The sequence below is a fragment of the Lissotriton vulgaris genome, chromosome 9 (genome assembly GCF_964263255.1).
Source record: "Lissotriton vulgaris chromosome 9, aLisVul1.2, whole genome shotgun sequence".
In the NCBI taxonomy this organism is placed as follows: domain Eukaryota; kingdom Metazoa; phylum Chordata; class Amphibia; order Caudata; family Salamandridae; genus Lissotriton; species Lissotriton vulgaris.
The window spans coordinates 824,878,574-824,895,707 of record NC_141697.1 but is presented as its reverse complement, the minus strand read 5'-3'; the positions used below and the strand labels follow the sequence as shown (position 1 = coordinate 824,895,707).

Here is a 17,134-nt window from a genome sequence, read left to right as displayed (position 1 = left end):
ATCGCCATAGATAAGGCCATGGTAGGCAACCATCATAGATGAGGCCGTCATAGATGAGTCCCTCAAAGATGAGGCCAACTTAGATGAGGCCATCATAGATGAGGCTGTCATAGACTAGGATGTCGTAGATGAGGCCATTGTAGACGAGGCAGGTATTGGTAAGGCAGTAATAGTCAACATGGTTGTTAACGATTTTGACAGCAGTCTGACTGTAGATGTCTAATAGTCAGGTTATGAGGATTTCCCTGATGTAGTGTCAGGGCTGAAGCGGGAGTTATAGGGTCTGCCTCTGAGGATGTTTTTGCGAATTGTCTCTTTCTCTCTGAGAAGAGCCTTATCAAGACTCATGGGAAGCCTTTTTTATGGCTTTTTTGTGTGCCCTCTGGAGACTCTTGGTGCGACTCTCCCTTTGACCTCCCCTGTGAGGTGAAGAAATCTTCACTGTCCTCATCAGAAGTCACAGATTTAAGTGTCTGTAGTCCTAAGTTTCATCTCTCTGAACGTGTGAGTTTTTGAGGAAAAGGTTTGACATATTTTGTAGTCCATTACCTTGTTTCTGCTACTATGACATATTAGTGTCAGGGTTAGAGAAATTAAACATGAAATATAATCATGGATGATCTAAAAAGAAATAATTGCTGAAGAAACTGAGCAGAGCTCAAGAAGACTCCCTTCACATGACATGCGGAGGGACCGAGCCTATGTTGGGAGTATTCTAGAGGCTGCTGTTGAATGATTGTTTATAGTTCAAGTTGGGTCCGTTTTTAAAAAGGACATAGATAGGCTATTACACTGACTTTTTCATTGCCATTATAGCCTATGATATTGATACATACTGCTTTATTATTGTACCGTGGGACTCCTACTTTGATGACGGGGAATGATTCAAGCATATTAATCTATGAAAGATCCAATACCGGAGAAGAAAACAAACACCTTGAAGCATCTTTTCAAGATGCCCGGCATACTGGCAACGAGCATAGAGAATTCAAAGTGAAAACTAATAGAAGGATTGGTCTTCTGAAAGTCCATATGAACTATTTGTGATGTGTAAAAGCAGCAGACATCTTAAAACGGAGCTATAGTGTCTGAGCCAAAGTTACACACCTAGCTCCATCGACCTTTCTCAATTCCACTGATATGTCCTATTGCTGATTTCTATCTCTTATAGCCTTCAGCAGAAATACATATGAGTTTTTATACTTCTAGTCATAAAATGGTATACAATTTTTCCTGCTAGAACTTTTGGGGCAAGGTGATTACTCATCATTCCCAAATTTTCTAACTAAATGTTACCATTGACTCTTTTTTAGGTAAAATCACCTATTTTTTGTTTTCACACATCCATTGCTGAGAGACTTATCTCACAAAATACATTATAAAAAATGTGTAAATGATCTGTATAGAAAAACTAAATCCCCACATTTCAATGTCATTTAATAACTCTATTATTATTACCTTCTTCCAGCATTTCATCTAGAACCAGTGTAATGTCTTGGCGGATCACCTCCCAATCCTTAACATGGAAAATGTCTTCAAAAAATGACAATGATTTTCCCCTACTTTGAAAGCAGATTGGTAGACCTAAACTGCTGTAGAAAAATATGTATTCTTTGTTAAGTAATAATAACATTATTTGCAATGAAGTGACACTAAAAACATTATGCTAATTTGAAATTACTAAGCATAGCATATTAGTAAAAATGCATATAGTTTAAGGTTTCACTGACAAAACAATGCCAGTCCTACATTTGCAAGAATATTCTGATAGCACCTACTTGACTGACTGCAGTGAATCACAACTGTAAGTAAGCAACTTACTAGCATCTAGTTCTAGGCCAGTTGATCACAATAGGGTTGGTATTTTTCCATCCTGAAAAAAAATAGAAGCCTCTATTTGGAATGCAGATAATGGCTATGCGAATTAGAAGCATTACATTGCAGGCAATTAGTACTTTTCCCACATTGTAAGATCGATGAAAGTGAAGCAGACTTAAAATGAGCGGCAGTAAACAAGCATATGCGTTTGGTGGGTAATATTGCCAGAACAAGTGAGAATAACATTACTGACAATAAGCTGCCAAGCATCAAATGCTGCTCATTGCCCTTTCTCCCAGTTAAGTGTGTTCTCCTTTGAAACAAGCCCATAATGGCACAGAGGGTAATAGGCATATTACTGGCCCATTGTTCTGGTGGAGGGGGCAAGACTAGAAGTCCCAGTGCTGCTTGCGGCAGCCGCTGCCAACGTGAATGACTTTCGTTCCCAGATGTGTGCATTTACGCTGCTTTGGGCTTACACAGCGTGGAATGGCCATTGTTCTGGAGGAGTGGGCAGGACCACAAGCCCCAGTGCTGCTGACGGCAGCTGTCGCCAACGCGAAGGACTTACGAGACCGGAGACGCCCATTTAGGCTGCTCTGGGCTCCTGCAGGGTGTGACGGGGAAGAGCAGGCCGGTCGGTGCCCATCTGCAGCTGGAAGAGGCTGGGCCAGGTCTCTTGGTTCACCACAAGGCTCAAGGTACTGTTTCTTTTACATTTTTATTCCCCCCTTTCAACCGCTTTGTATTTTGATGGTCCCCAGTGCACTTTGATGGTAGTCTCCTGCAAGTTGAGTGAGCGCCATGCCCGCTCCTGTTTGCTAAACAAACCTGCATAATCTGTTGCTGGGGCACGTTATCCAGTTGATCTAAGCTGTTAAAAAGCTTACTCTCAGCTAGCCTACAGTCACCATACTTCTGTGACTTCCTAGTTTTTTTTATTGTAAGTGCACAAGGCCCAAAACCATGGGCAAAAGAAAAATGACTGTTGAGGCAACAGGGGGTGACACTGTAATTACCATTGACTCCTTTTTATTTAGGGCAGCTGATGTTATTTCAAAGGATATAGCCCTGACCAAGAGGAGGCTCTCTATTGAAACAGGGGAAAATTACATAGGACTTTAATGGACAATCATGATGCTGGTGGGGTAACACCTGGTTCTGTTTCACCACCTGCTGCAATATCATCTACTGTGATCTTTAACCCCAAGGCCAGCCAGACAATGGGGGAAGATGGCACAGCCCTGGATAGACCTCCCCCCCCCAATTAAAGGAAAAGGACTGGTTGTAAAATAGCTCCTTGGACTATACCACAGAAAAAGGCACTACCATCAGCTCATTTTGGTTCTGAAGAAAATTTAGATATTCTTTTACCTAGGTTGGAATCTCTGTTTAATATGCTTTTAGCACCCATACTGCTACGGTTGGAAGGCATAGAGGCAAAGCTGGATTTCTTTTCCCTTCCAGTACCTGGGTCCAAAGCACTTGGTACGGAGTCCACAGCTGAGGTGGTCAGTCATATGGTTGGACCCACAACCACAGGATTGATAAGCACAGGGGTGCCATCCGTTGTGACAAGTAGTCCAAAACAGGTGACTCAAAATAAAATGCCATTGACTCAGGGTGAGGCCCAAGGGTCAGGGATTACCCATGGTATCAACAAGTCAGACACCTCCTTGAAGGGGGTGTACATGCAAGGGGCACGGCCATTAAAGAGGAGTTCAATCACACATCTACCACAAATAGATCCCAATGGCTCAAGATGGAACCCTGAGTTCCCTAGAGTTGCCCACAGAATCAGCACCACTAGTTGCAATTCTTTTGAGGGTTCGGCCAATCACACAAGGATCAAAAGAATCTACATTGGATCTTATGCATTAGGTCACTCATTGGTATGACACCAATGTAATAAATGGTCATTATTTGTCTCCCCATATCATTATGGTCAGAAGAGTGGGTTAGGTAGGTCACAGGGTAAGGAAAAATGTTGATGGGGACTGAGTCATAGCCAACGTAAGACATCCTGCCCACCCCAAAGCGCTTGTTGACTGTCTTCTTATGGGAAGCTCCAAAACATCACCCTTCGGCCTTTTTATCCCACTAACTCCTTCTTTCTTGATCGCCCCTGACAACCTGTTTTTAGGCCAGCAAGGCCTGCCCAGGACAATAATGGTAGATTTGTATTTACCCAGATTAACAGATTAGAACCTTTGCTAAGTCTAGATGGGTTAGATGGCAATGATTGACAATTGCCTGCTCGGGCTGAGTTGAGGGGCCCAGGACCTGTGGGCCAGGTGGGTAATGCACCCATCTTAATCCCCAAGCCAGCATGTATCTTACCCCCTAAACCTGCACTTACCACCCCAGGTCTTTCCTGCATGAATATTCTGTCCTGGAACATAGCAGGACTGGGGTCTAAAAGAGATGATGTGCTATGGCAAAGGTCCCTTCTATGCTGTGATCTAATTGCCTTACAAGAAACATGGAATACAACCGAACGTTTTATTTTGGATGGTTGCACCTTGTTTTTTAAATGTGCATCTCCATCAACAGTGGGCAGAGCTAAGGGGAGTCTTCTTCTACTAATTTCACTTAAATTAACCTGCAAAACCAGAATGGTAGACAGACACTCACCCCACCTGTTAGTAGCTGAGCTGTTGTTTAAGAACTATCCCCCTCTGTTAGCTGTACATTGTTATAACTCTTTTACTAGAAATGTTGATGTTGAACACTTAGTAGCATTAGAGGGGTTTCTTGAAAAATATGGGAAGAGGAAACATTCTTATTATGAGGTCATAATCTTAGGGGATTTTAACACTCATCAATGTCTTCTTGAATGTACTTCTGTAAAGGGCCATGTGGATTCCTTACCACTGGCAGCCCATTTTGAGGACTAAGAATCAGGCAATCACATAGAAGAGCTCCTTGCAGCCAATAATATGTCCTGCCTAGAACAAACAGGAGTGAATGTTCCGTCCCCCACCTATACAGGCAGGTGTAGCGCTAGCACTGTTGATATTTATAATGCTCTCTGCACCTTCAGTATCCGCAATCTACAAGCTGTGTTTCCTGGAGCAGCCACAAAGACCACAATCCCTAAACGCTTGAATTGGTTTACTCCTTTGATTCACACAGAGGGGAGGACAGGAGCATTCCAAATTCGGTCATTAGCACAAAAGATCAAGCATGTAGGCTGAAGTGGGAGAAGGTGATATCAGAGACCTTCCTTGACAATCTGTATGCAGAGTGGGCAGTTGAGATCTCATTCTGTTTAGACACGAGAAAACAGGGTAGATTTGTTCTAGATGCCTTTGACAAGTTAAACAAGCAGATAGCTAATAGTCTAACCATTAAGAACACGTTTAAAGGAATGAGGAGAAAGGGTGGTGTGATGGTACCTGTCCCAAGGCTCATAGAAATGTAATGCTGGCACTAAAACAAATCTAGAGGAACGAGGCTAGGGTTAGGTTTTGCAGGAAGGCCTACAAACATGCAATTCAGCAGAGGAAAAAGTCCATCTGGGAACAGGCTTGGGAAACTGTCGGCCAGGTAAGTGTGCTGTCAGGTAGCGCAAAGTTCTGGGCAGTGGTTAATAGCCCCCTTTTTCTGATTCAGCAAATTCCACAACAGATTGTACCATAGCTGCAGAGAGATGGGTCCACCACTTTGAAGAGATGAATGGTGGTGATGAATTAGGAGGCTCTGACGTATGATGGGACCTTGGCTCAGCTAGTGTGCCATTGCTTTTTAACACAGATGAGGTTTACAAAGCTATTTTGGCCACAGCCTGGGGGACAGCGTAGGGTCCGGATGGGGTTTCTTCGGACCTGTATAACGCTGACCCTCTGGCCTGGGTCAGGTTATTGACACAGGTTTTTTATGTATCCTGTCTGTGTGGTTTTCACTCCTCCTGGGCTACGGCTATTATGATACCTTTTTTCAAGAAGGGTTTGAGGGACGACCCTGCGTGTTACAGATCTATTTCTCTTTTAGATTAAGCCACACCAATTATGGGGAAAGTGATTTTGGACCGTCTAACCTCTTGGTTAGATAGTTTTAATGTCATCTCTGTCCTGCAGTAAGGTTTTAGGCAAGGTAAAGAGATGCTAGACCAATGCATTAACCTGCACCTGTGGGTAGGGAAATACACAACAGCGAAGAAAGGATCCTTTGCATATGGCATTCATGGACTAAACATCAGTGTTCTACTGCGTTAACAGATCCAAACTGTGGTCGACTCTTTTGGATCTGGGTCTGGAAGCAGACCTGGTGGTTTTCTACACTTTGCCCATAATAACACCGCTGCGGCTGGGAGATAAAATGAGGATTGTGGCTTGTCAGCTTCCTGGGAATTCAAGAGAAGTGTCAGTGTATTCTGGCCCCTTTGCTGTTTAAGCTTTACATTAACAAGTTAGGGGACTGTCTCCCAGCCAGTAGTAAAGACATCCCGAGAGCTGGCTCTAAACTGACTCCCGCACTTTTATATGCAGACAACGCAGTGTTGTTTGCCAGGACTGCAGTGGGTCTCCAAAAACTTTTAAATGCTTTTATTGCTTTTATGGATTCACTTGATCTTGCCACAAATATTTCCAAATCCCACATCATGACAATTGGTACTCAGAAGGCTGCTAGGCGCAAGTTGTTTTGTAAGGGGGTAGTACTAACAAAGGTTTCAACCTTACCTTACCCGGGTGTGCTGTTTGATGACAGGGGGACCTGAGTAGTGCAAAGAACACACAAAAAGAACATCCTGGCAGGGGCAGTGGGGCCTGAGAAGTGCAAAGAACGCAAAAAAGAAGAACATCCTGGCAGGGGCAGTGGGGGCAACCATGGACTCTGTAAAAAGACTAGGGACATAGCTCGTACCCGCCCTGCTAAAGGTTTGCAGGGAAAAATGTATCCCTATGGCAACCTATGGATGTGATGTATGGGGATCCTAGGATGTGAGAGATATACAGGGATTGGAAAACGAATTTATGCGCAGGTTTCTCGCCATCCCCCCGCACTCCAGCCTTTGTGTTGCATGAGGAGCTTAGCATAGGATATATCTCTGATCTTATTGCTGTTGCGCCCTTACTGCACTGGATGAAAATCTGGCCCTGCCCAGCCCCCACTTTAAATCAACTTGTTATAGTGGATTGCACTACCCTTGAGGGGGCTTTGCGTATCCCCTGGTTAAGGTACATTAGTGAGCAGATGAGGTGGCTAGGTTGCCCTGACCTATATACTAACTCCAGGCCTGGTGGCTTTGCTATACTCCGCCCATAATAACACCACTGTGGCAGTGAGATAAAATGAGGATGGTGGCATGTCAGCTTCCTGGGAATTCAAGAAAGGGGTCCGGCAGGAGTGTATCCTGGCCCCTTTGCTGTTTAAGCTTTATATTAACAAGTTAGGGGACTGTCTCACAGCCAGTAGTAAAGACATCCTGAGAGCTGGCTCTGAAATAATTCCCGCACTTTTATATGCAGACAACGTGGTGTTGTTTGCCAGGACTGCTGTGGGTCTCCAAAAACATTTAATTGCTTTTATTGATTTTATGGATTCACTTGATCTTGCCACTAATTTTTTCAAATCCCATACCATGACAAATGGTACTCAGAAGGCTGCTAGGCACAAGTTATTTTGTGAGGGGTAGTACTAAACAAGGTTTCAACCTTCCCTTACCCGGGAGTGCTGTTTGACGACGAGGGACCTGAGTAGTGCAAAGAACACACAAAAAGAACGTCCTGGCAGGGGCAGTGGTGCCTGAGTAGTGCAAAGAACACACAAAAAGAACGTCCTCGCAGGGGCAGTTGGGGCAACCATGGACTTTCTGCAAAAAGACTAGGGACAAAGCCCATACCCGCCCTGCTAAAGTTTACAGAGAAAAATGTATCCCTATGGCCACCTATGGATGATATGTGTGGGGATCCTAGGTTGTGAGAGATATACAGGCGGGGGAAACAAATGTATGTGCAGGTTCCTCGCCATCCCTCCACACTCCAGCCTTTTTGTTGCATGAGGAGCTTAGCATAGGATATATCTCTGATCTTATTGCTGTTGCGCCTTTACTGCACTGGATAAAAATCTGGTCCTGCCCAGCCCCCACTTTAAATCAACTTGTTATAGTGGATTGCACTACCCTTGAGGGGGCTTTGCGTATTCTCTGGTTAAAGAACATTATGGAGCAGATGAGGTGGCTAGGTTGCCCTGACCTATATACTAACCCCAGGCCTCTATGCCCAGTAGATATTAGAAATATCAAACATTTGTTTTTGGCTAGACAGCTGAGTGTAAGGAATTAGCTAAGCCCATGGTGAGAAACTATATCTCACTGAGTTTGAGCCCACAGGTGCAGCCTTATTTGTCACTGGTCCTTAATGTGCACTTTCGCTTTATGCTAACCAGATTTAGATTGAACCGTATTCACTGGTTATTAGCCTTTCCTAAAGGCTATTTGAAGCCCGGTGTTCTAAAGCCATGTCCATGTGACAATTTATGTGATCAGGATACTTTACATTTTACCTTCTTCTGTGAATGTTATGACCCCCTGCGTAAGAAAAATATTCTTTTGCTCCTTAAATCTGGCCAATTTGTTCAAGTAAGTTCTGCATTATTATATTTACAAATTCTTTCCTCTCTAGCTCATGGTGTACCTAGGCTGAACTCGTTTAATGCCCTCTGGGAAACATATGTGCCTATTCTGTGCATGATTTTGCATGATTATGTTGCTTGTCTAGCCTGCCAATGTTTTGTCTATTTTGCACTTTATTTGTTTGGATTTTATACTTATAGTGGCATTTAGTATCTGTTTTTAATAATGAGCTTTTATTCTTATTTGTCTGAATATAGTCATCGTCAGAACCTACGGACTCAACATTGTGTCATACGCAGATGACACCCAACTCATCCTCTCCCTAGCCAATGAACCCAACACCGCCAGACACAACTTTCGAGAAGGCATGGAAGGGAATGGAAGGCGTCGCCAAATGGGTGAAAAACACCTGCTCTGACCTGGTGCAATGTCGGACCTGAACCACAAAAGGGAGCCCAGCCCAGAGCCACACCTGAAGGGCAACAGATGCCATGGAGCCAAAGATCATGCAGCTGGGAGCCTCAACAGGACCATATCACCCACGGCCACCATCCCAGGACTGCCCCAACCCGGGCACCCCCCCAGTCAAAGACATGCCACATCAACTACACGGAATCATGTACCAAATAATAGGCCTGATGTCGCACAATCACATTTGGTGACATGGATGTGTTGTCACAGAAATTAGCATCACACATTCACCTTCAAACTAATAAATGAAAAAGTATTCAAATAAACACAGAACAGAAATGAAGACACATGGCGGCTCCCCCTGGGACAATCCGTAGGTCACCGCCTGCAAGACAAAATTCATGATGAGATGGTGTAACTTGCTCACATCAAAGGAAGAGAGAGACCCAAGGAGAGAGACAGATACAGAGAGCGAGAAAGAGAGGGAGAGAGAGAAAGGCAGGCAGAGAGTGGGAGCGAGAGATAGACGGACATAAAGGGGGAGCAAGAGAAAGATGGACAGAGTGCGGGAGCATTGGAATAATATATCTTATGGATTAGACGTAGGACTGAGGTCGACTAAGTCTCTATCGAATATACTGGTCTTAATTGTGTGTGCCAGCTAGCTCAGAGGTCACTAGAAACTTTCTCGAATTCACAAGAAGGGATTAGTCTCTGACAACCGCATAAACATGACAACTTTGTTTCCCCAAGATAAAATGTATCTTCAGAGTCGTGGAAACAATAGATAGATTTTTCACTCAGTCAATCGTGCATGCTTCGTTTCACTAGAGGTGCAGAGAAAGTAGAAAGACGGGGCGTTTTCAATAAAAGGATTTATTGAACAGTCTTCTTTCTCAAGCATAAGAAATGAACTGTGACAACTGTAAAACTGGTTGTAAAATATAATGCATGCGGTATAAATAGTAGAATAAAATAATACTGTAAGAGCATTGCATGGTATAAATATATACATAAATAACAGAGGCTAAAAGTACTCAACTGGTGCTTCTAAAATACGCCTACCCCGGTGTACCTAACCTAAGCTTAGTACGCGGGAAGAAGTAAGTGAGGTGTAGCATAAATGCAATATTCGTTTGCCGAGAATCTGCCCAAGATTTCTCTAAGGGTCTAATCAGCTCCATACCTTAGTTAAGAATGGAGAAGGTTGGTCTCTGGACTCGATTTACCAACCACCCGCAAGGGTAGCTTGGACACACTGGAGCTGGATTTCTTGGCAGGAGAAAAGACAGCGTCTCTCTCAGTGCGTCTGCTGAAGGGTCGGCTTTCTTCGGCACTTGCTTGTAGCAGTCCTCGTCAGGCAAGTAGATAGTCGAACTGCTCCAAACCACCGTGTGTTTGCTTGGGCGAGTGTGGGTATATTTATACCTTGAAGGTGCTGACTTTGACATACGGCTGGACATAATAACGTCATCAAAGAGTCTTAGTTCTTTGAACACTCCATGAGTTCTTGGACAAATCAATATTCAAGCAAGGGAAAGTCCCTAGCTGCTAAGCTGAGTTTTCCAAGAAATCGTTGTGGATTTTCAGAACTAGTGGAAGTAGCCCTGCCGTATTTGGACTGCATGAGCTATGCCTAAATATGGTTATGATTTCTATGCCTATATAAGGATATGGTGATTTATACCTATAAAAGGGCATGAATCAGGAAACTTACAATATGGTCCTAAAATGATACATAACACCCACTCCACGTTATCATGTTCATCTAAGTTCAAGCACTAAAACATATAAACTAGAGCATGTGTTTACAACCCCCAAAAAATCATATAAAAGGTGAACAGACAAAATATCGACTCCAAAATATCGACTGGACATAATATCGAGTTTTAAATATAGACTGGACAAAATATCGACTGGACATAATATCGACTACAAAAATATCGTTTTTCAGGTAAGTGAAGTAATATCGACTGTATAAAATATAGATAGCAAAAATATCGAATTTTTAATAATATATAATATTTTATAGTGTATTTTTATGTAATAATATGTGTGAAAAGTGTGTATTAATGTTATAAAATATTTTATTAAATGGATTTTGTTTTTTTTAATAATTGCGTTATGTAATTCTGTAGCGGGTTGTGGGTTTATAGGGGAATAGGGTGGGAAGTAATTTAATAATAATTAATTAATTAATATATGTTTGTAAATATTTATAATTAATAATTAATTGATAATTAATAATAATTAGTTAATTAATTAATATAATTTTGTACATATTTTGAATTAGTAATTAATTGGTAATTGATTAATTGTAATTAGTTAATTACATTAATTAGAGTACATTTTAATATATATAATTTTGTGTTATTGTTAAGTAATTAATTGGGAAAAAATAATATTAATTATTAAAATAATTACAGCCAATGTGCTAATATATTTACTTTATTGTTATTGTTAATTAATAATTATTTGGTAATTAAATAATATTGATAAATTTTGGGTAAAGGAGTATTTTTAGGGTTCAGGGTCAGTTTTTAGTTTTTGGGTAAAGGGGCATTTTTAGGGTTCAGGGTCAGTTTTCAGTTTTTGGGTAAAGGGGCATTTTTAGGGTTCAGGGTCAGTTTTCAGTTTTTGGGTAAAGGGGCATTTTTAGGGTTCAGGGTCAATTTTCAGTTTTTGGGTAAAGGGGCATTTTTAGGGTTCAGGGTCAGTTTTTAGTTTTTGGGTAAAGGGGTATTTTTAGGGTTCAGGGTCAGTTTTGGGTTTTTGGGTAAAGGGGTATATTTTAGGGTTCAGGGTCAACAAATAAGATTGTAAAAAATTATTTTTATTATTTTCATTTATTATTTAATTATTATAATTTAATTTAAGTATTTTTAAGTATATTTTAGTAATTAAAATTTAATATTAATTTAATTTAACACTGTTTTTAATAAAGTCGATATTTTTTACATCTATATTATTGTTAACGATATTTTGTACTCGATATTTTTGTACTTACCTGTTTGTAGATAGAAAGTCGATATTTTGTCTGTCGATATTTTGGCAACGATATTTTTGCAGGTCGATATTTTGGCAGTCTATATTATTTCAGTGATCCCATATAAAATGCATTTGAAATGGTTGTACATGAAAAATTGAGCATTTTGTACCATACATTTCTAAAGGCAATGATTTCGTTGTAAGCATATGATATGATATTAGCAATGCTAATGCTAATGCGAAAATTACATTTATGAAATAGCTCTTAGTTACAGAAGAAAAAGGTTGAGACCATCCCATAGCAGAATATACAAACTGTTTTGGTTTGTGGATTAGGCTAATATTGTTTCTAGGAAGTGTTCAAGGAATTCTTGTTCTCTAAGAATAGTTCTACTTTAGGCAGATTCATTTTTGTGCCAAAGTTCGGTTTGTTTTTTGGAAAAAGTCCAATAAATCTGTTGACAAAATAGAGTTCCACACTTGGTAGGTTTGTTTTGGAAAGAAAAAAGGGTGACGGTCGAATTTCAGAGTTTGAAAGAACGCTTTGTGATAATTTCAAAAGTTATTCTCTGTGTCAGGAGAAAACATTAAGTCATCAAGGCTGGCAAAGAAATCTTCTACCACAGTAGGTGAAAGTTCGACTTCATTAAGAAGGTCAATTGTGCACAGATGCGAAGCATCGCGGTCAGCGTCAGTCGCGTTAGCAATGTTCATATCAGATGGTACCTGTGTGCCTGTTGGTCCGCGTATTCCACCTCCAGTTGGATTTGCCAGTGAGATCTCAATGAATGCCGTTATCAGGATTGGTAGCCGCTGGGGGCAACACAACGCATGAGCCGTTACCGGACCCAGTAATGCATCAGCATCCGTTGGCATAACCGATGGTAGTGTTAGAAAGATATCTAACACGCATTCCTCTCCACAAAGCAGGCATCGTAGGACAGGTAAGATGCAATCTTGCCAGATTGGTCTGAATTACAGGAACCATATGGTATTCAGATCTCTCAACGAGCAAAGCCAAGGATATGTGTTTTTCTCTCACGATACCTCATGGCTTGCAGCGCATTTTCCATGCTGGCTTGGGTATCGCTGGTGGCCGGATTTGCCATAACGGAGCAGGAGAAATAAAAAAAAGATCCCTGCTACAAGTTCCAAAATGAGAGGCAGGCCGCCGAACACAGAGTGGACAAAGTTAGGAAAAATGCCCAGGACTGCTGCAAAGGGTGCTAACAGTCCCGAAAAAATCGTCTTAAATACATGTGCAATACCGCTGGTATCAGACATGTTAAAGATACGACCTAACATTTCTGAGAAATGTATTGGGCAGTTTGTTGATAACAATGCAGGTATCTCTGTAGAGGATCTTGCAACTTGCAGATCATACGTCTCTCTGGACGAGGTCAGTGGCACACTTTTTTGCAAAAGAATGGCTTTCTGCTTAAAGTATCAATTCGTACAGAAGAGATGTTCAGTGAAGGCCATAGTGGCGACTCCCCGTCTGTCCTAGTTTTAGGAAACAATACTTGCATACAGCAAGTGACCCTGGCTGACACAGTAACAAGATAGCTTATTCCTGGCATCATTCCACAACAGCTGTGATCATTTAACATAAGTTAGCTACCATTGGAAAGCTGCCTGAAAACTGGATCTATCGCCGCTGTGGGCGAACCCTGCAGGTGGCAAGAAAGGTTGTTGGAAGAACCTTCGCAGGCTCCGTGCAAATTAATACCTTGACACAATAGTGTACCGCTTAGTGAGTTTTCACAATTTTTAGCACTAAGAAATACTTCCTTTCCCCCACTCCAACATTTGTGTGTGTATGGTAAATCCAGGACGACATAATATATTCTTTATCCAACCTTTCATATAGGCCACCTGGTATGTGTTTTAATCAATACTGAAACTGGAAAGTCGTCACTGGTATCGTGATGGTGCCATATATTATCCATTCAACTGATGGTTTCTCAGAAACAGTCACTGGTAATCTCTCCAGTTTTTCAATGCTCAGCACTGTATAGTCTGCTCCCCTATGTGCCAACGAGATTTGTTTATCTGTAAGGTTAAATACAGTAAACAGTGACGTAGTGTTGATTAAACGCCCGGGCACATAGCCTGAACGAAGGTTTTGCAACGTCCAGCCTATTAGCATTATAGAACGTAATTGAGACTGGCCATGTTGTAGCATTAGCAAGTCCTGTTCCATTATGTCTATGGCATATGATACAATGCTGTCCAAAGAATAAATTCTGGACGACAGTGATGTTAACCCATTATCAACTACAGAGAGTGATTTCTCTAAATTAATACGATCAATTTCTCGTATTCTTTCAGGTGTTTCCATTTGCGTGACTGTTAGAATTGGGGGTCTCTGGTTGGCACAGGGAGGTACTTGTGCCAAGCAGGGACCCTCTCCTCTAGTCAGGGCAAAGGAATGACCCTCTTAAAATAACCCCTGCTCACCCTCTAGGCGGCGTGGAGCGACCAGTCAAGGCTAGTTCAGAGGCGATGTAAGTTAAGCATTTGTGACCACATACAGTAACCCAGTGACAACACTACAAATGGACACCACACAAGGTTTTATATAAAAAAATAAGTATACTTTATATAGAATTATCACAAGACCAGTAAACGACAAAAAAAATCCACAGTATAATTAAATTTCAAGAGGTCTGGTTAAAAAGGTGTAAATCAAAGTTCTGTGCGAGTCGGTAGCCTTGTCCGGCTACGGCGTGCTGAAAGAAAACACACACAGAGTCTAACAAATCCAGCGGACTGCGACGGTCCGGGCCCACTCAAATGTCGATAGTCTCAAACACAGTACCTTTTCCTTGAGGCGGCCGGCACAGATGTGCGAGCCGGTTCCGGGGATCGTCGCGGTGTACAAAAAGAAAGCGTTGAAGGTCACGGTATCCCTTCCGTCGCGGTGCAGGCTACGGCTCATTGACGGCGTCGGTGAGCTCAGAGCTGGCGTTCTTCGGGGCGGACGTTGCTCGTTGCGGTGCTTCCAGCTTTATGGTGCGGCGTTTGAGCCGGAGTTCGCGAGCTGGCGTCGGTCAGTCCGGACAGCGGTGCGAGTCGGGCGGTGCGTCGCGAATTGTGCGAGGCGTTTCCCAACTCCGGTGCGGTCACAGGACTCGAAGTCAGCAGCAGTGACGCGTCGGTCAGACCAGTTCGAGTTGGTGTAGCGAGGTGTTGCACGTTGCGATGTGCTTCCAGTCGCGGTGCAGTCTATGGCTCATTGACGGAGACAAGACGGAGGTGTTGAGCGCCGAGCTTGCATTATACGAGGTGAACGTTGCTCAGTGTGGTGCCAAGAGGACACCGGGCCAGTCGTGAGAGTCAGTGTCAGCTCCCTGCCTCTGTAGCCACTGGAACAGCAGCAATTCACAAAGGCTGGTGAAGTCCACTGGTCCTGGGACTTCGGTCCGGGGGCAAGCTCTCTTCCAAGCCCTTGAAGATCTTTTTAGCACAAGTTGAAAGCAAAGGTAAAATCCACAAAGTCCTTTCTCCTCTCTAGGCAGCCAGGCAACCACTGCAGACCAATCCCCCAAGCAGCACTTCAGCTTGGGGATAGTCTCTCCTCGGTTTCTTCAGGTTCCTTCTCCTCAGCAGAGGCTTCTTCTTGTCAGTTCCAGGAGTGATCTAATTTCATGAGATTAGGGTCCCAATACTTATACCCCAAAATACTTTGTTCTCTGAGGGGAGAGGGGCCTGTGCCCAGTCCAAGCCAGTTCTGAAGCACTCTGTTTACCAGACTTCTCCTTCCCTTTCACAGCACAGGGCAGGCACATCAGACGCCCCACATGAGGTGGAGCCAGCATTGTGGAAGCAAGTACAGTCCAGGAGCACTTTGTTGACAGTCTTCCTTCTCTTCTTTCAGTGTGCAGGACAGAGACATCCGGCGCACCACAGGGGGTGGAGCCAGCACTGTGGGGGCGGGCACAGTCTTATTCAGGTCCCAGGTGCAATTCCTCCCTTCCATCTTGTTGCAGATCTCCCTATTCACCACCGGGTTGCCCCAGCCTGTCTCCTGGAATTCCCCTGTCCTGTCACACACAAACCCAGACAAGGGATACACAACCTAGCAGAGGCGGGCTCAAATGGTTAGGCAAGCAAATACCTACTTTCTAAAAGTGATATTTGCAAACACAGAATTTTTTTTTGATAATCAAATCTTATTAGCATTTTATATACGCAACAGAACAAAATCCAGTGCTTGACAGCATGAATACACAATATCCGTGTGCAACAACATAATCCAGCTCTAGGGAATGATGGTACAGCATCTTATGTCCATATAGAAGGCAACATGTACTTATACATTTAGAGGGCAGCAAGAACATCAAGAAGGTAGCAAATTCAACCACTTGCCCCATATCCTCTGGAACTTTCTCGGACACACCCGGGCCTCGAACATGGGTTCTTCTTGCGTAGCGCACCAGTCCACCCCTCGTGGACACATCCGCAGGGTGGGGGGTCTGATGCTTGCCCATGCTGCTGCTATGTCGCGTTTGGCAACTGCAAGAGCTGTGCCCAAAAAGAGCTTATCGGATCTAGATCCGTACAAGCCATCAAAGACACCGAGGAGCAGGCGCATGGGGTCGTGGGGAACCTGCCAGCCTAGGGTCCGGGTGAGCTCCGCTTCTATACTGGACCAAAACGAAGCAAGGGCCGGGCAGGTCCACACCATATGAAAAAAATCTGCTGGGGCCTGGCCACAGCGAGCACAATCAGGGGAAGGGCGCAATCGTGCCCTATACAGACGTGCTGGGGTGAGGTAGGCTGTGTGGAGGTAGTATAGTTGGATGAGGTGAAGCTTGGAGGAGGTCGTAAGGGTTTTGGGGGCCATCAGGGTGTCCCACCAATCCGCTTCTTCCAAAGGTCCCAACCATCCCTCCCAGTGGGCCCGGTCTGTGTCCAGGTTGGTTGGGGTGTTGTTAATCAGAGATCGGTATATCCTCAAGACTCCTCCCCGCCCCAGGTCTCCCATAAGTACCTGTGCCTCTAATGGGCTGAATTCGGGTATTGATGTACCGGGAGGGATATGTGCCGTGAGTGCATGGCGGAGTTGGAGGTATCGATAGAATTGGGAGGTGTGGAGGGAATGACATTTTTGTAAGTCAGTAAAGGTCCGAATGTCATCTCCCACCCAAACATCCCCAAGGAGAGAGACCCCAACGTGGTCCCAGTACCGGAAGCCCATGAGGTAGGACGTCTCTCGGAGCCATGTGCCCTGCCAAAGGGGTGTGTGTTGAGTAAGTCATCTTTCCCAAAGGGTGTGCCGGAGGGCAGAGCGCCAATCCACCAGAACTGATCCAGTGATCAGGGGCGGTGTGAGTG

General features: G+C 43.5%; 1 protein-coding gene across 1 annotated transcript in view; it reads right to left on the bottom strand.

Moving 5' to 3' along the window:
• Nucleotides 1-17,134, bottom strand: part of TOP6BL (TOP6B like initiator of meiotic double strand breaks) — a 2,408,555-nt gene that overhangs the window by 938,233 nt on the left and 1,453,188 nt on the right. The window contains exon 10 of the mRNA XM_086939520.1: nt 1,459-1,606. Within this exon, the coding sequence (XP_086795646.1) occupies nt 1,459-1,606 (148 nt within the window). The remainder of the gene's footprint in view (nt 1-1,458; nt 1,607-17,134) is intronic.